The sequence below is a fragment of the Melanostigma gelatinosum genome, assembly GCF_949748355.1.
Source record: "Melanostigma gelatinosum genome assembly, chromosome: 4".
Classification (NCBI taxonomy): domain Eukaryota; kingdom Metazoa; phylum Chordata; class Actinopteri; order Perciformes; family Zoarcidae; genus Melanostigma; species Melanostigma gelatinosum.
This window is the reverse complement of record NC_136637.1, coordinates 22,581,572-22,601,091: the sequence shown is the minus strand read 5'-3', so window position 1 is coordinate 22,601,091 and position 19,520 is coordinate 22,581,572. Positions and strand designations below refer to the sequence as shown.

The 19,520-nt window shown below is 41.5% G+C and overlaps 2 protein-coding genes across 3 annotated transcripts in view; both read right to left on the bottom strand.

The window, feature by feature from the left end:
- negr1 (neuronal growth regulator 1) overlaps window positions 1-19,520 on the bottom strand; it is a 134,884-nt gene that overhangs the window by 97,574 nt on the left and 17,790 nt on the right. The gene's annotated exons all lie outside the window — the stretch shown is intronic.
- On the bottom strand, window positions 7,154-9,958 carry LOC306776916 (E3 SUMO-protein ligase ZBED1-like). Its single transcript, XM_079267812.1, has 2 exons — window positions 9,035-9,958; window positions 7,154-8,678 (listed from the first exon to the last, which is right to left on the bottom strand). The coding sequence occupies exons 1-2, from the start codon at window positions 9,891-9,893 to the stop codon at window positions 7,660-7,662; spliced, it is 1,878 nt and encodes a 625-aa protein (XP_079123938.1). The 5' UTR covers window positions 9,894-9,958; the 3' UTR covers window positions 7,154-7,659.

The following is a 19,520-nucleotide window of genomic DNA, read 5'->3' as shown; positions in this document are numbered from 1 at the left end:
TGTTGTTCCCACAGCAGTTATTACAACAACCTTGGTACAGCATCACCGTGTCCCCTCCAGCTTTGGGTCCCCTCAAGGTGCAGCTGTCCTCACTGCCAGTGCGTCCTAAAGCAGAGACCCACGCTTGAATGGCTTTGGTTGAATAGTTTTGTCTTGTTTCGCATGCGTGCCTTTTCCCCTTGCTTCCGCCGCCTCTCATATATTTCAAATGTGAGCATAAATCAACACCAGTCTTTCTAATTCATGTTCATAAAATCGGTCAACGCTCTACATGAGCAATCTCCGGATTCATTCACAGTATTGATTCCTTTTTCTTCAAGAATTGATGTGAACTGAATCACTTCAGCTCGCAGTGAATGAAAATGAATGGGGCTCACAAATTAGGGGTTGAATAAAAAGTTGAGTGCTGGAATTCTGAGAGGATGAACAGCAGCCTTTGTTGAGGCATAATTGGCGAGGCATTCTTCCACCCCAGACAATCCCCCCTTATAAATATGTGAATGAGCTCTGTGTTGTGGACTCACATCAAAGCCGAGTCCACTGCACACCCGGATACTGCTAAATGCCACGTTCACAATCCAGCTAGACAGGACAGCTCACAATTAAGCAGTCAACGGCACCATTACCTGTTAAATTAGGATTACTACACACAGTGTACTCCAGCACCTTTGCTTGAACAGCATACATTTTTCTTATCTTCAGCCATCTTAAAAAAGAACCAAACAAAGTACTGGTAAACACCTCCTGAACAGATTAACTGGGAAACAATTGTCACTTTAACTTCCTGTAGCAATGACGCACAATGGCAAACACTTAGGAGATGAATGAGTCTGTATTCCTTTCATGGAACTGAAAGATGCTGCAGGCTGAAAACACATTTTAAATCGCTGCAGTTACTTTAGTTTGGCTCCGGGCATCCTGCGGTGGAACAGTTGCATTTCTTGAATAACACAATGCACTTTATTGTAGCAAGCTCTTCTCATTTCAGAAACGCACTCAAAAAATGTTTTAAATGTAATCTGGCACTCGGTTCCTCTGCTCCAGGGTGTGAGTGAGCTCAGTGGTCCACTATGCACTCAATGTCTTATGGTGGAGTAAAGGACTGAAGTTATTCTGTGATCTGTACAGATCAAACTGTTGGTTTCACAGCAATACAGTATAAAATAGGAATGTTTGACCTTTTTAACTTCCTAACACGAGCTCTTATAATACATAACTAATACCAAGTTGTTGTTCTATTCATGAAAGTATAATATTCTATTTCCTAATTATTTGATTCCTGTGTTTTATGCAAATAACTTCTACATATAACAATAACAAAGTAAAAGTATAACATTTTGAATTGTGATCGTTAACGCCCACTTCGGGGCCGTTGAAATACATTTTGAATAAAATGAGTCTGGATCCTTGTGTACCAGCTGCTTTAATAAAACAACAGCAAAAACAATCTGGATCGGCCGATATGGCTCATTGACAATCGGTATCAGTGTCAACAAAAACGTGATTGGGGCATCTCTTCTTTTCTTTTGATCTGATCCATAACTCAAAACCGCGATACGATCGTGGACCGTGAGTTTTTTCCGATCTGTCGCACCGCTAATGTCCGGGTAGAGCGCATGAATGGCCATTCACCGTGTCTTTTCAGATCATCCTTTTCAATAATAATATTTCACTCCATCATTTCCTGAGGCTAACACTACGTTGAAGTGTTAACCGAGATCCGTTATTAGAAATAGAGTATGGCCTTTACACCTGCGATTAACAGGACGTTAACCTTCACTTGTAACACAGCCTCGGGGACTCCTGCTGGGGAGCTCTGTGGTTGGGTATTGTCGGCATGCATCACTAATATGGAAGAGAGGACGATAGAATAGCGAACTAAAGAGCACACAGCTTTGTCCCTGATGGTGTTTGTCGAGTGACTGTAATTACTGGATGCTGAGACCACCGACAACGCATCGACCAAATCAAATTAACTTGTCCTTCATAACTGAGGGTTTGACACGGCACACTGCCACCTCCCTGCGGTTCCAACTTGAAGAGAGACTGACAAATTAGCAAATCATTTTAGGAAAGTTATAAAACTCGTCTCACGAAGAGGCACAATTGGGTCATCCTTGAAAAGTCTATAAAACAGTGTGATGCATTCACCGCCGCACATTTTTGCCATTTCTTATTAATGCACCAATTGTGAGCCTGTGATGACTGACTGGCATTTGACATTCACCATGAATACATGTCTGTCTAATTCCTCCCTTATAGAAAGAAGGGGGGGGGGGGATTATAGGCAATAACTGGGAAGGAGAGGAGAATATGAATATGGCATGTAACTGCATTTCTGCTGTGTATTAAAGACCCAGAGATCAAACTGAGGCAAGCCGTGGGTGGTTGGCACACCCCAGACAAGAACACACAGAGTTTGTCGTGCTATATTATTGCCTGGGAGCCAGAAAACTCTCTCTCCTCCATGTCTGGGCCCAATTATCAAAGGACTCCACCGATTATTTTCTTTATTAATCAATCCGTTGATTATTGTCCCGATAAACTGATATGGTATCTCGGTCATCTAGATAGCATCACAGTGTGGAGAGAAGGACAGTAAGCACAAGGCAAGAGATGCCGACACCAAGTATGGTAAGAAACTACAACATAACAGTGGCACGTCGATCAGATGTGAGAGTGAAAGTCAGATTGTAAAGACCGGCTCAATGTGTTGACTGAGAGTTGATAAAGACCAGCTGGCCTCGTGCATGACTCCAGTGCTCTGCAACGACCAAAGAAATATTCCATTATTACTGTGTCATTACAAACAGTATGAGGTGCAGGGCTTATAAACCCAGACCACCAAATCGTTAATGTTCTACTTATTATATTTGAAGTCCCGTAAAGAAGCTATAATGCCAAAACATCCATCGCGTGGTGCTGGGTGTTTCATTGAAATGCTGAATTGCTCAAAAGACAAAACACAAGACTTTAACCAAGACAATTGCATCCCGAATGGTTTTTGTCAGCATGTTTTGGAGGATTTCACACAATTCTTCAGAGGGTTACTGTTTTCCTGCGATGTAGTGGTACTAGTGACATTTCCGAGCATGGAGCGCATTTTTTTAGCATCTGCTTTCTCAAATCTAGCCACCCGCTCTGAGGTAGCCTGTTTGCTCTGCGTACTTCTGTTACCGTTTCTGAGCTGGCAGGGACTACCCTGAACAGCTCAGCGGGGACATCTGCCTCCCAGAGCCATCTGTTCTCAGGTCCTCCTAATCCCTCTCTCTCTCTCGCTCTCTCTCTTTCCTCAGTCTTCTCTCTCTGGTTTCTACACCCAATTCTTCACACACATGCACACATGTGCATGTATAGCGCACACACACACGAAGAGTTTCACATTAGTTATCAATGACAGGTGAATAAATGACAGATGAAATGTTAAAAAGTGGGTCAATATGCTGTGGCTTTATGCGAGTGTGATGTTTTATTGAGGTGAGAGCGAGATGTGCATGAGATTAACTGTGAGAAAAGTGCCCACGGAGACTATAAAGTGACAAAAAGATCAAGAAAGATTTGATAAATGAAAACATTTTTGAATATCTCTGATTAATGCCACACTTTAAAGTATTTTTTTTCGAAATAGACTGATCATTATTCTAGTCCACGCCTCTACCTCCTTTGTTGGTGCTTTGAAGTGTGTGTGTGTGTGTGTGTGTGTGTGTGTGTGTGTGTGTGTGTGTGTGTGTGTGTGTGTGTGTGTGTGTGTGTGTGTGTGTGTGTGTGTGTGTGTGTGTGTGTGTGTGCGTATGAGTAGATTCCTTTCATCAGTGCTGTATGTGCGTGATTGGGCAAACTGCTGCCGAACAGTTTACCCACAACACTCGGCGCCCAAGTGAGCGGTCAGGCTTGGCAGTGCGAGGGAAGTGAAGTCAGAGGGATCGGTCAAGACCGGCTGTGGGGCGCGGCCACTCATGGCCTGTACATTGCACTGTGTGCTGTGCTGTGTACAAGCACCTCACGATACAATAGGTATCGCAATACGATATATTGCGACGCGATATATTGCGATGCAATATATTGTGATACGATACATATTGAAATACTTTTACAAAAATGGAAAAATAGAGACGAAAATACAACTTGCTGTGTACCACCTGGGTAGTCTAATACGTACATAACATATTGATAACTCAGTGGACAAATTGCATCAAAACTAATTCAAAAGGTATTTGCAGTGCACATAGCCACTCAGCAGAGAACACACGGAGCTGAAATGCACTTGCCATAAACAAATTATATGAAAATAAAGTGCAAATTGAATTCTCAATTTTTACAAAAATGCACTTGCCAAAACTTCATCTGCAAATAAAATACATTCTGTATTATTTTCTTGTTGTCTCACTGACCACTATTAACACACACAGGGATTCAAGGAAATTTAAAGGACATTTTAAATCCATTTAAAACAGGATTCGAAAAATAATCGATATTTTTGCACAGCCCTAGTTACCAGCATGGAATATTGCATCATGTTTAGCATGTTTATTGATTCCCTGTGCCAACAACTACTTCCTTTTTGACTTCTCATTCACCTTTTACAAAGGATTAAAACGTTGGCTTTTTGCCTTGCTTTCAATGTGTCTTTTAATCATCAACTAAATCCAAGATGTTCTGGAGTGATATGATTTGTTCCCTCATTCACTGTGGTACGCCGCTCCATTGACTAGAAATCGTCACACCCATGATCAAAATAGCACCAATCAACACTCACCAAGAGCATGCAGAACCATGGAGATGATAAATCTTTCATTGTTTCAGCAAAAAAACGAATTACTTGACATATCTAAGGTTTTAACCCTCTAAATCATCGCCATAAGTCCAAAGTCTGCAAAAACATTTCAGATGACACCGAGTCCAGAAACGCTTTGCTGAATGATCAGCAAGATCTAAAAGAGAACGTGCCACGTTTTCTCATTTTGTGGTTACATTGTACAGTGAGTTACAGTGAATCTGGCAGTGCACGGAGGAGAAGTAGCAGTTTTCCAGAAAGCAGATCATTATGGCACTGCATACAGTCGCCGGTCACCAAGCTAGAACTGGCAGCAACAGGCAGCAACAGCTGAGGTTGAACAGTGTCTAAGCCTTTTTAACAAACAGGCAAACACCAGTATGAATGCCAACAGCCTACCACTGCAATCCGTCCGATGCACTGGGCTTTCAACTCACTCCATTGTAAACCCAGCTGCGTCATTATTAGACGGTCAGAGCTATTGACGAAGTACAAAGAGCGAGATAGTCCACACGGGGCGAGCAGGGGACAAGGTGGACAAGATCCAGGAGACCGCTGCTCGTGTCCTTTGCAAAACTAAAAGTAAATGTTAAAATGTGTCTTTATTTTGTATTGTTTTGTATTATATTCACTTTCATTCAACAACTGCCAGCACTTTTAGGTGTCATGTGTGGTTATGATTGCTAGCCCGTATAAACCGTACACATGCTGTATGTGCCATGCTTCAGGGCTGTACCAAATGTGCTCGTTCTTTCCAAATGTGCTCGGTTTTTAAATGAAGACCTAAATGTCTGTTGCCGTATGACCTCATCACCTTAAAAAAAATGTATGAGATTAGATGAGTTCGCTTTTTTAAATTGTCAGTGCGTACCGTGCTTTGGCGAGCAGGAGAGCAAACTGTGTTTTAAACACTGTGGAAATGTTAATTTTGAAAGACTTTTAAGGGATAGCTCGTGGTTGTATGAGGTCAGCGTCGGAAATACACGAGGGCAAAGGGCAAAACTGCCCCTAAGAAATATCATTTTGTCCCTGATATCACTAGGAGAGGGGCAAAAAATGCCCCCGAAAAAAATGGAGCGCTTCTTAATCAGACCTGTAACTGCGAGACTGTGGTCAACTCAGCAGACACATGTTAGTGCACCTATATGCTGACATTCACGGAAAACGCATTTAAACGGCGCAGATTGGGAGCGAGCGAAGGACTTTGAAAGTTAACGGAAAGATTAACGTGAGACAACATCCGGTTTCTTAAGACGAACATCCGGTTTTCAGAATAAGATGGCAACAAAGTATACATATTGCATAATGGAAATTAGATTAAATGAATTATATTCACATTAAGTATAAAACATGCTACCTGCATCTCGTGAGTTAAAGGGAAAATACACTAAAAAAATACTAAATTGTGCGTAAAGTGTCTTTATTCTTTGATTTGAGGGTTGCTGGAAATGAATAATACCTGACTGACAGTCAATTAAGATATTTTACCAAGTACAAACTGAACTGAATTTCTACCTTCAAATGGCACATTTTTTAAAATTTTTAAGGTGCTATAAAAATGTTTTTCTCAAAAATTCCACACAATGACGAATGCATAAGTTTAGCACAACAATGGGTAATATCACAATATTTCAGGCGTACAATGACTGATATATGTAATCAAGGCATCGTTGACTTAATAATTGTTAATAGTTGTTTAAAACATTTAATAACAATAAATAACCACAAAGAAATAAGAATAAAATTTAATTCTGATTGTCTGATTTGTTTTTTTTTTGTTAAATAAATCTAAGAAAACACTTTGAATCTGTAGGCTATTGCCTAATAGTCTTATTATTGTCATTTGATGACAATTGCTCATATATTGTAAGCCTAAATAAGTATATGTATTATTTTGAACAAAGGTTAAATGTTATTTCACAAGTTTCAAAAAATGCCCCCAATTTTTTGAAAATGCCCTGGATTTCAGTCAGTGGGGGCAAAAATTGCCCCCCAAAAAAGATGTGAATTTCCTACCCTGTGAGGTACTTATCTAGCGACAGTAAATAGTAGTCTAAACACACAAACCATCCCTTTAACACCATTAAATATGGATAAAAGCTAGATTAATCTTATTATCTCTGCCAGGAGATTCATGCTAATTGAGATTTTGGCAAGATGAATGAAACATCGTATACAATGACTTTGAGAGGATTTCTTTTTTTTTTTTTTAATGAAGTGTATTGTATGACACCTTTACGTTTACATTGACATCAGGTATTTTCTACATACCTCGCTCATATTTGCTGAACATTGATGAAAACAAAATGATATGTGATCTAGGGCTGGGCGATATGGCCTAAAAAAAAAATCTCCGATTTTTTTACAAAAAATCCGATTCACGATTTTAAATCGATTTTTTCCCCCAAAAAATTTTGCAGATGACAGAAGCTGTTGAAAACAATTTTTTATTTTATTTTGTGATGATTTTTCCTCGTAGGTTGATAAAAATAAAGTGCAAACAAAACCTGAACATTGTAGAAAGGTGCCTGTAGTATAGAAAAAGTATTTGGTCACTCTTTTGTTTCCCTGAATCATTTAAATATAAAATTAAATTAAACATAACATTAAATGGCATTAAATAGTAGCCTTCCATTGTAAACAACTGTCTGTGCAAATGTAACTTTTTACAGTAAGCTTTAACTGAATACACTGATACAAACACAACATGAAATAAAATGTATGTGACCCTTTAACGTTCACATTTTCAAAAGTGCAACATCTGATCTAACATCAACATAACATATTTTGCACAGTAAATAAGTGCATGTAAACAAAATCAAGTGCATTCACAACATAACCAACAGTATTAAACAGTAAACATTAAACAGTAGTGCATGTTTTTCCTAAATATTCTTTGCCAGGAAGACAAGCCTGTCTACTACCTCTGGCTTCAGGCATGCACGGTGGCATGTAACAATGCCCCCCCCCACACTGAAAAGCCTCTCAGAGGGGGCACTTGTAGCTGGCACAGAGAGGTATTTCTTTGCTAAAGTACTTAGCCGTGGAAAGTTCAGTTGGTGACGCTTCCACCAGTCAAGTGGATCGGTGTCTGGGTCAACCTCAGGGGTCAGGAGGTAAGTTGTCAGTTCAGTCTGTATTTTATCTGCCTCTGACTGGTTAGGAGATGGCACAGGCGCATTCAGTTTGAAGTAGGCAGCCAAAGTCATTTTTTTCTTTGGTGGACGCTGCTCTCCTTCGCACACCTGCTTAGCTGGACCAGGCTGCTGTGGTGTATTCTTGTCAGCAGGAGCAGGTAGAGACATGAGCTCATCGACAGCCCTTTTTTTGACTTGTTCCACCTTGTCTGGGTCGATATAGGCTGTACGGAACCTTGGGTCCATCAAGGAGGAGATGTCCAAAAGTTCCTCCTGTACAGCGTTGCTGTATTTGTCGTCGAGGTAGTGCATTATTTTTGTTTTTATTGTTGCTGTGAGCTCTGTGTCTTTTTCCACTGGCTGTAGGAGACTGGTTTTGAACAAATGGAGCACCGGTTTAATACATGAAACGCTCACGTATGACTCCCCTGAGAGTGCGTCTGTAAAATCTTGGAGGGGTTTGACGGCTTGATTAATGGATTCTAAGACTTGAAGATCTTGCCAAGTGGGCACAAGATGGCGACTTTTCTTGTCCGCACCCAAGACACGGACGATGGCTCTCTCCTGTTCCAGAAACCTCTCGATCATCTTCTGGCGGGAGCCCCATCTCGTCGGGGACTCTGTAACAAGCTGATGAGAGGGTAACCCCAGTTCAGTCTGTATTTCAGCCATTCCTTTTCTCTTCAGCCAGCTGTAAGAAAAGGCAGATACAGCCCTTTTGCAAACACCAACGGCTCGATCGACCCGTGGGTCCTTCACACCATTCTCTGTAAAAAAAATAAAAAAATAAATACACAAGCAAAACATTTTTGTGTAACATGACCTACAATCACAAACTTGTCTTTTTTATGTTTTTACATATCCGCATGCTACCCTAACCCTATTAATGTACACAAGAGCATGCACACAAGTAATTATAGTTTTGTATTTTTTCTGTTAGTTTTCATTTTTATTTAGTTTTTATGTTGTGTTTTATTACAGACACACACACACAGAGACAGACACTGACACACACACTGACAGGACCGTGTACCATAATTATGATTAATCATGCACATTTGTGTAAATACTGGTATAATGCATCAATTACATCATGCAGCTGCTAATATCACTTGATTCTTACCTATAGCGCAGTTCAATCTGTGCCCAAAGCACTGAAGGCTGGGCCACCCATTTTCTCTCAGAGCTTTGAGCATGTTCGTGCCGCTGTCTGTCGTCATGCAGGTGAGTCTGTCCTCAGCCAGATTCCACGAGCTTAGAGAGTCTTTTAATCCCTGGGCAATTATTTCGCCTTTATGCTCATCAGGAAAGTAAACCGTTTGCAGGCAGACGCTTCGCAGAGTCCAGTTGTCATTGATGTAATGCACCGTTAAACTTAGATAAGGCTGCATCACTCTGCTGGACCACAGGTCAGTTGTTGCGGAGTAGAACGACATCCCCTCCAGCTCCGCAGAGATCCTTTGGCGTGTACTATTGTACAGCCGAGGCAAGGCAACGTCAGAAAAATGTTTACGGCTTGGTAGCACGTACCTGGGGTCCAAAGCTTTGAGACGGTGAATAAACCCCGGCTTTTCCACGGTGTATATGGGCACCATATCTTTTGCGATATACATCGCGACTGCATCCGTGATGGCTTTCCACCGGGCACTCTTCTTCTCATGCGGAGTACAGCTGGTGAATGTCTCCAAAATGCTGGGTCGTTGTTGTTGTGAGGTGGTCGCGGCGGCGGCGGCGGCGCTTGTGCTCCCGTCCTGCTGCCTCCTCAGGGTGCAACATTTCTCCCACTCGGCGGCATGCCTCTGTTTGAGGTGCTGCATTAAATTTGTTGTGCTGCTTGATTTTGTGGCAACAGCTTTTAGACAGACCTTACATCGTGGTTCTGTTTGTTCTGTGTCAGATGACACGAACCCGAACCATTTCCAGACCACCGAAGACACATTCTTCCCTCTCTTAAAAACGAGAGGTTCACTGCTGGCCGCCATTGTTCTCGTTTGTAAACAATGCGCGCGCACTCTAGTACGGGAACCCCACGTGGGGGAGGGGTGGGGGCGATTTTCTCGATTTTCAATAAAACACATCGCCTTAAAGCACACATTCGAATTAATCGATTAAATCGATTTATCGCCCAGCCCTAATGTGATCCTATCAAGGGAAATGTCAGGCCTTCAATACTTGCAAATGACATGAAAAATGAAATGCTTTAAAATCCTGCTGTCAAAAACAATGAGAGTAACAAGAGGGTGTTTGTTATTGCTTTCCTGCAGCGCTTTATCCGCCCTTTCTGATGTGCTCTGTCCATGGCACAAATGGACAATCCTTCATTGTCAGAGGCCATTGGAACCCCTGCACAGACCGATAGGTGCGGCCACATTCATCATCCTGACAAAGGGAAATAAGCAATTGCCACAGCACTTAACTGCTTTCAGTCATCTGCAAATATTGGAACAAATACATGCTGGGCATCGTCATACTTTACGTGCCCTACTTGTGCTTACTTGCTTGATTTAAGGACGGTCTGTCTCGTTGTGTTACACACATTCATGCGGTACACGCACAGTTCACTCGCCTACTTTAGAGTGTGGGTGAAAGAACTGGGTTGTACAGCAAGAACAGTCTCAGCATTCTGCTTTCACCACGGAACATTAGGAAACACTTTGGCCAATACACCTTCTCGTACCAGAGTCATGGAGCATAGATGTGAGGTGTTTAAGGGGAATGCTTGTAGCCTAGGGCGTAAATCTGTACTTTGTCAACTATCACCACCCAATTTTCAATTACGTTGGCAGCGTTTCTTAATACCAGGCAAGACCGCATTGTGTCAAACTTTACTGTATATTATTCAAAGCAGTGTCGTGAATACTGACAACTATTAAGAAATGTTCAGGATTCATATTTTTCTGCCTGTTTGTATAGGAGGAGGCGGCAGAAGGTTGGATGAATACAGAAATTCAATGAATACGCATCTGCTTGAAATGCAGAGCCTGTGTGTTGGCAGGGACCAACAAGTCCTTAGTTAAGCAAATCGCCAGTCCGTTTGGCAAGGATTATGCTCAGTTTAGGGTTCGGCCCACGAACAAGGTCTCTGATTCATAACAGTGATTTGAGTCATTTTTATTGATGGAGCAAATACTCCCTTCTGAGTTTCCTTAATCACTGTAAGGTCTCTATAGGAATACATCAGTAAGAGTAAAATACCATTACTGCAGTTAAACATATCAATATGCATCCAAGTGTGTGTGGGATCTATCTGGGTTGACTTGAGGACACGGGGAAAGGCATGAGTCAGAAAAAGCCTATAAGAGTCTAAACCGTACTTCCTGATGACAGCACAACATGGGTTGAAGAGCCACTTATTTACCTCACTCCACCTAGGCTCAAAGCCTGTTGCACTCAACTCACTGAAGTGGTGGTCAGCAGAGTGAAAAACAATCCAATTCCTCCAGGAGTGTCCATACTGGTATACAGTTTTAAAGAGGCAGTCGAACAATCCAAAGCTGTGGCTGGTGCGTGCAAGGTAAGCTGAGCCAAACAATTTGTGTTTAATGAGGAACAGATGACGGTTTTAGAGTTTCCTGCTTCTCCCTCGAGTTTTTCTTCTTGTTTACTTGCCAACGAACTCAATTTCAAAAAGCAGTGTTGGACAACCATGTGCCATATAGACCAATAATCTGCAGGTTTCTGTGAGAACCTTGTTAGTTCCTCTCAACAAGGACGTTTGGAGGGTTATCAAGCTTAACTTTGGCTTTCCTGTATGTCCTATTTGACTGTTCCGCATCGAATCAACATGTATGTTGTGACCTCATTGTACAGTTTGGACCATATGTTTGCATTTGGGTGTCCAATTACAAAGTCATATCATTGATATGTCTTCTGAGGTATCAAGAAACTGGACCAACGATGCTGCCCAGTTAAAAAGCCAGGAATAACAATTACTGCACAGTCATTATGCATTACTCTACATTGTTGTTAGTTGTCTACTAGCGTGTTGAAATGTGTCTCAACATGTAAACTATGTTGTCATGAAACACCTGATTGTATCAATAGCACATTTTTTTTGTGCAAAATTTGAAGAAAACCAAACCACCTAAATACTACCAAATAGTCTATCTTCCATAGATCACTCATCACGTATACGGGTGCGCTTTCTAACAGCTAGAAACCTCGAGTCTGGTGTCCCGTCTACAGAGTAACTGTGTGAAGCAGCAATTCAATTTACTTTGGTCGGTAATATTGAGAAATGATTGACGGACAAAAAAAAAAGAATATCGTGAGAAAAGCACTCATACAAGTGCAATCTAAAAGACATAATTGAATTTTACATGTTGGCATGAGTAGGAAACCAAATTATACAATAAGTTTCATCTCCGAACTTATTAAACTACAGAAAAACCATCCAAGTGCAGCAGCGCACACGGATCACAATTTGGTTTAATTCAATAACATACCAGAGTCCTGATCAATTGTTATTCTTCCCCTTCATTTTCTTAATGACAAAACTAATCAAAAATGCGGCAGAAAATTGCCCCTCTTGCGTAGCTCATCCAATCAATTGAATGAAGTCATTGTAACTTGCAGGGGCAACAGCACAGCTCCAAAAGCAGTGCCAAATTGGCACAAAAACATATCAACCGCCATCATGTTGTTATCAAAAGCTTATTAAATGATGGATTCTCTAAGCATGTGCCAGGGGTGAAGGGGAATAGCAGCAGAATGCATGTCTAAGCTAAAAGGTACATTAAGCCCATGTAAATTGCTGCTGCATCCAGGAGTTTAGTATGTTGGCACGGCAAGGCAAGGCAAGTTTATTTGTATAGCACATTTAAACAACAAGGTAATTCAAAGTGCTTCACATAAAACCATTAAAAGCATCAAAACATAAGGGAAAAGAAAAGGAGATTTCAAAAACAATTAAAAAACAGTGTAAGAAATAAAATGCAGTAGTAAAATGCAGAAATGCAGGAAATTGATTAATATATTAATTGAATGTGGTTCAATTAAAGGCAGCAGCAAACAGAAAAGTCTTCAATCTTGATTTAAATGAGCTGAGGGTCTCAGCAGACCTGCAGCTTTCTGGGACTTTGTTCCAGATATGTGGAGCAGAAAAACTGAACGCTGCTTCTCCATGTTTAGTTCTGACTCTGGGAACAGATAGTAGACCGGTCCCAGACGACCTGAGGGGTCGGGATGGTTCATAAGGTAGCAGCAGATCAGAGATGTATTTTGGCCCTAAACCATTCAGTGCTTTGTAAACCAACAGCAGGATTTTAAAGTCAATTCTTTGTTGGACAGGAAGCCAGTGCAAAGACCTCAGAACTGGAGTGATGTGGTCCACCCTCCTGGTCTTAGTGAGGACTCGAGCTGCAGCGTTCTGAATCAGCTGCAGCTTTCTGTCTGACTTTTTACAGAGACCTGTAAACACACCGTTACAGTAGTCCAGTCTGCTGAAGATAAATGCGTGGACAAGTTTTTCCAAATCCTGTTGAGACATAAGTCCTCTAATCCTTGATATATTCTTCAGGTGATAGTAGGCTGATTTTGTAATTGTCTTGATATGGCTGTTCAGGTTGAGGTCTGAATCCATAACTACACCTAGATTTCTGGCTTGGTTTGTGGGTTTTAACATCAGTGACTGAAGCTGAGCGGTGATTTTCAATTGTTCGTCCTTGGTACCAAAAACAATTACCGTACTTTCCGGACTATAGAGTGCACCGGTATATAGGCCGCACCAGCTGATTTTTAAAAGAAAAAATAAGTTGTACATAGATAAGCCGCACTGGTCTATAAGCCGCAGGTGTGCCCGTTGAACAGCAAGATGCTTTCAACAGTACTAAAGTTGTCTTCTATGAACATCATAACATGTCGCTAGCTTCTAAGCTAATTTTAACATTACGGCCAATGGGGAAATGCTAACCGCGATTAGCATTAGCGAATATATAATATATCTTTGTACATCTTTTCATGCAGACATACTTGCATTACAGACTAAGGTCTCTCACGGCTACCAAATGAAAAACAATGAGGCAATAACTGTTGTTGCTCATAGCTCTGAATAGCTGTTGTGCTAGCAGCAACTGGCCAAGCCAGTTAGCCGTAAATGCTATTCAGAGCTATGAGCAGAGAAGATCAGCTTTTTCTCAAGTCTGCCAGTGGATCCGAACAGCCCGGAACAGTGTGAAAGAATCCATCATCACCAATGGGTTCTGAAAGGCTGGGATACTATGAGATTAAGGGGACAGCGCAATGAGGACAACACAAACTCAAGGGCGGATTTGCCCCGTTCATGATGTGGTGTGTTCAAGGACCCAAATGCAGACTCGTTTTTTTTTGTTTTTTTTTACAGTTCTACAAAACTTGTTCTACAAAACATTTATTTCTCTCACTCAAAAACACGCACACAAAAAAACTCTTGAACAAGTTTTGTTGAACAAGTTTTGTAGAACTGGGAAAAAAAACTGGAGAAAAAAAAAAAACTGGAAAAATGTATGGTACTAGGAGTATGGCATGGTCGACCGTGTCGAATGCAGCACTGAGATCTAGTAGCACTAAGACTGAACTTCTGCCATTGTCTATGTTTAAGTGGATGTCGTTGAAAACCTTAACAAGAGCAGTTTCAGTGCTGTGGTGCTGTCGAAAGCCTGACTGGAAAACATCAAAGCAGTTATTTACGGCCAAGAAGTCGGTCAGCTGTTGGAAAACTGCTTTTTCAATTATTTTACTTAAAAATGGGAGGTTTGATATTGGCCTATAATTTTTCATCGTTGCGGAGTCTAAACTAGCTTTCTTTAGGAGTGGTTTAATAACTGCAGTTTTTAGGGCTTGTGGGAAGACACCTGAGAGAAGGGATGTGTTTACAATTTGTAAAAGATCAGTGGTCATGCAGTTTGAAATATTTTTGAAAAAGTGTGTTGGTAGAATATCCAAGCAGCAGGAGGATGACTTCAGATGTTGTATAATGTCTTCTAGGCTTCTACGGTCGATTGAATGAAATTGTGTCATGATATTTGAATGGATGTTAGATCGGGACAACACATATCCTGTGGTTCATGTGGAGGCACTGACTGCTTGTCTAATTTTCAGAATTTTGTCAGTAAAAAAGGAGGCAAATTGATTGCATGCCCAGGTGGATTGGAGTTCAGCCTGACTGGCAACCAGGATAATAATGGTAAAAGAGAAACACCCAGCAGAGAATCCATCTCATCCCTTCCTTCGGCAAATATTACGCCTCGCCAGCTCTGGCTGCTCATTACCGACATCACACACCAATGGCAAATGAGCATGTACACAAACACACAACACTGTACTCTGCCGGGTTTGAGGGGGCGAGCTGATGATTAGGCACAAGATACGACAAGCTCACCTCATCAAACACTGAAAAGAAACATAACACATTACTAACTGATTTTGTGATTTAAACTCAGTGCCGTTTATAACGCATATGACTGGGATCACAGCACTGGAGTGTCTTGTGTGCACCAAATGTAGCCCACACAAAACCCTGTTTAAAGACTACCTCATTTCGGCTGAATGTAAAATAGATGATAAGAGGTAAAGTTAACTAAGCTCTCTGATTGGATGGTTACAGAAGTGCAAGAATCCAAATAAGATGTATGGGCTGCAGCCTGGACCAGTGTGATTTTTCCTTATCAGTTTATGAAACATGCAATTAGTTGAAGATGCCCACAAGGTTTGCTGAATAACCCCATTAAGGAGAACAGCGTTAAATAGGAAAAAGCCTGAAGGCAAATGTAATGGGTTTTTCCATTGACATGCTTTCTTTGTGATGGGAGAGAATACGCTCCTTGCTCTCAATTCGAGCCTTGGACACCTAGAGATGGATGAGAGGTATTTCTTCCATAATTTATGAATATAATACTCACGACGTAAACCCTTAAACACAATCCAACTACTGTGCCTTATACATGTAACTATAAACATCTGGCAGCAAGTGTGTCCTAAGAGCCTGGAGCCATTCTTGTCAGCCTCATTTTGAGGGTATGATTGGAGAAAATATTTCCGAAGAGTTATTGCAAGCACTCACCCATATACATTGGGAAGCAAATCATATCAACCGCACCGTGAAAATCAGGGCTTAATGGAATCTATTTTTACACACAACTTACCAAAGCATGGCTGAACAGAGCTCTGGGTGCGTTTTGCTTCCATCATCCTGGGATTTGGTTACGTTGTGGACGAGCCAAGTCCTTCACAGCGCAGATGTCTTACCCGTGACTGTTGTGACCGTTGACATTGTTGATACGGTGTAATACATGCATGATAACAACTCTGAATGATGGGTAGCCTCTACAAGGGATTTTAATCAGACACTTCTCAGTTTAACAAGGCCACCCCCCTTCATGCATTCTAAAAATAGGCTGCTCATCTTCAAAGATGCACTCATTGATTATATTATAGCTCTGAATAAACCTCTGATTTCTGCCCCAGCTCACTACGATGAACACATGGGTTTACAGCACATAATACACACTCACTGTGGGGTTGAGCTCAAGCAAGCGCCTTCAATTTCCTTGAACAATTGGGAAAAATTGATGTTGCGATGTAAGATATGTCCACTTGATTGAAACAAATAGGGGTTGGCATTTCATGTTATGTTTCACATAACGAGCAATTGTCATTCAAATTAACAACCACCATCTTGAACAGTGTCCCCTACCACCACAGGGAGAGGACTAACAATACAGCCACACCCTTCACATTCTACTGTACACTTGAGACTTAATTGGTGCCTGTTGTAATGATGTCCATATTGCTGTACAAAGGTGAAGTGCACTGGAAGGTGGACACACACACACACACAGACAGAGGTGTAGAAAAGGTTGAAGATTTCATATAATCTTTTAATTTCTGGCAATGCAACAGAAACCCAGGTCCAAGACAATGCACCAGAGTGAGATTGCTGTGGGCACACATTCTCTGGCACACTATAGCGGGGCCGTCACTTGTAGCCTGAAAACAATAGAAACTGCTGAATTATGGACAGTAATCTTACTGGCCCATGAGATTCAAAGTAGCTGTAGCAGCACCTCCGGAAGGCAACAAACCAAAATTGCGATCAGCAGGTTAGCTGAGAAAATTGTAACTTTGCAGAATTGTGTGTGGAAAAAAAGCATGAGCATGGTCTGTGAGAACAAGCCCACAGAGGTATTTAAAAAAATAAGCAGAGTAAGGCAAAAATACCTCCTGATTATTTGTATGTACTTTTTACGAGTCCGGACCTTTTTGCTAACTGCTAAGGGTTGTTTTGACAGATGATAAAACCTGAGCAAGTTCAGAGGAAACAAGCCTCATTTCATATTTCTAGGTGTCCAACTAAATGCAGGGTAATGGTGCCTTTGATCTCACAACTGAGAGATTTCTTAATAAGTGGACTTCGCAGTTAAAGCTATGGTGTATGCTCATTTCTGGTGAGTCTATTTTAGTATTAAAGCCTGCAATCTGTTATCAACTACCTGCGGACTAATGGGAGAGGCTAATTCGCTGGCTCAACATTAGTCCCAATCAAGCTGTAACCAAGCTGAAAAAGTGACTGGCACACTCACACGCCCGTCAATTTGAAATGCACCCCGCACACACAGGGCGGCATTATTTCTGAATAAACAAAGAAATCTAATAATCATCACATTCAGCTAATGTTGGCCACAAATAATCCCATACTTGTAATTCTATATTGCTTAAATTTTAGAACTACTAGGGTCAGATTTGTCCAATCTGTGGCTTCCTCTTCGGTCTGTTGTAAAACAGAGGCCTTTCTGATTCTGACGTTTACTATGATAGATGTTCGATGGAGTATAGGCTGCGTTTCAGTAAGCTCACTAGGTTGCCACTCTGTTATAAAGCTAGTAACCACTGACCTTGACAGCGAGATAAGACAGCCTCCATACTGAAGGCGAGAGTCTGATAACCATGGCATCCATCATAGTGGCACTGAACCAAACACACAGGTCAGAAGCCTCAAGTTGGTGGTGAATTCTCACCTACACACTGTGTTCAGTGGACTGACACAGACGGACACACACGCCGACACACAGACAGGCTTACAATAGGAAAAGCCCGCGGTGTGGCCTTTTAGCCCTCAAAGGATACAGCAGAATGTTCATTTTTTTTGTAAGCGATTAATGATGTATGGCGCTCCACAGTGTTGTGGGAGATAGGGCTGTCAGTCAACCCCTCCTACTGTCTCTCCCACACCAACACACACACGGACAAACGCATGTCCATGTGCACACCTGCCTACAAACACAGTACACAATCATACGTGTGCACAGGCACACACATGAGCTGGATAGTGTTTGGCGCCCCCTATCTCTCTTTATTTATTTATTTTTCCTTAGGCTTAGCTGAGATAGTCTGCAGCTTCAACGTATCACCTCCTGACAGGAAAGACCTCAATTCCCCACCAGTACACACTAACAAGAGAGCCACAATCCTCCTTTACAGCAGGTCAGCCCATGCCTTGGTTTGAAGAAGAGGTTATTACCAGTAGATCCCACTCTCCCACAGACACCTTTTTTTTGTGTTTCGAAGACAGCATGCTTGTCCGACCTGAGTATGATCATTTATAGAGCACATGCTCTCTGAACACAGCCAAAGCCATTGACTTCTGACCTTAAAGACTTTTTTTTTTAAAAAAGAACCTGGCTCGCCTCAGTGACATCATGGTGTGAAACCAAGTTGCCAGTCGCTAATCAAGAGAAATCTACATTAACGCAATAACATTTCACACCCCAGCCAGTGAGAGCGGCACAGTCATCACGGATGCCATATGGACATTAACATTAAGGTAATGTTGTTGAGGATAATTTGCCAGTGATGAAATATCGCTCAAACGGAGGGACAAAAACTTAATTACACAATTCAGCTAATGTTGATGACTGTTTTATGAAGGTTGGATGTCAGACAGTTGGACGGTGAGCCACAGGCCATATCATGTTTGCAAACCTGGTCCTGATATTACAGTCCAGAAGGACCGATTTGAGCATGCAGGTATTTTTGAAAAAGGTTGAACTAAGCCATAACTGCAAATGCATTATCATCTGTCTGAAATTCTCTCCATCACAACCCTCGTCTCACTGCTCCATGCGAGGGTAGCCTTTGTTATATCCTGTATGATATCACTGTACACCTCCGTAAGGAGAGATTATCTTAAAGCATTTAGAGGGGAGGGCATAAAATGAACAAAAGGACTCATGGCAGGAAATATAACCATGATTTAAAATTGGAAAATATGGTCTTTTAGAAGTTCAATACATGATAAAATACCTCAAAGATAACATTCATGGAAGACTTTTTTTAGGCTTTCATTAGCTGGTGCTGACACTGTCAAGACTGTGACAAAGCGGTGATCAGACTCACTAAATGAGAGGCATTTTATATGATGATTAACGGTCGTTATCGTTATACCCTCCGTACAGAGTTAAGTACAGATTTTTGGAAACTTTACAAATCTCTGAGCCTGTGTCACACTATGTGTCAATGTTAAAGCCAAGTAGGAACAGTTGGTTTGTACAAGGCTGACACAAGAGAGAACCATCAGACAAATTGACTGTATTGGCCAGAGTCATCATGCATTATGTTGCACACTGGCAGTGGTT

Bases quoted from the DNA above. Each gene is read 5' to 3' on its own strand.
- LOC306776916 (XM_079267812.1), bottom strand. From the start codon at position 9,893: ATGGCGGCCAGCAGTGAACCTCTCGTTTTTAAGAGAGGGAAGAATGTG. The intron at 8,679-9,034 runs GTAAGAATCAAG...TTTTTTTTACAG, and splicing joins CAGATTGAACTGCGCTATAG to AGAATGGTGTGAAGGACCCA.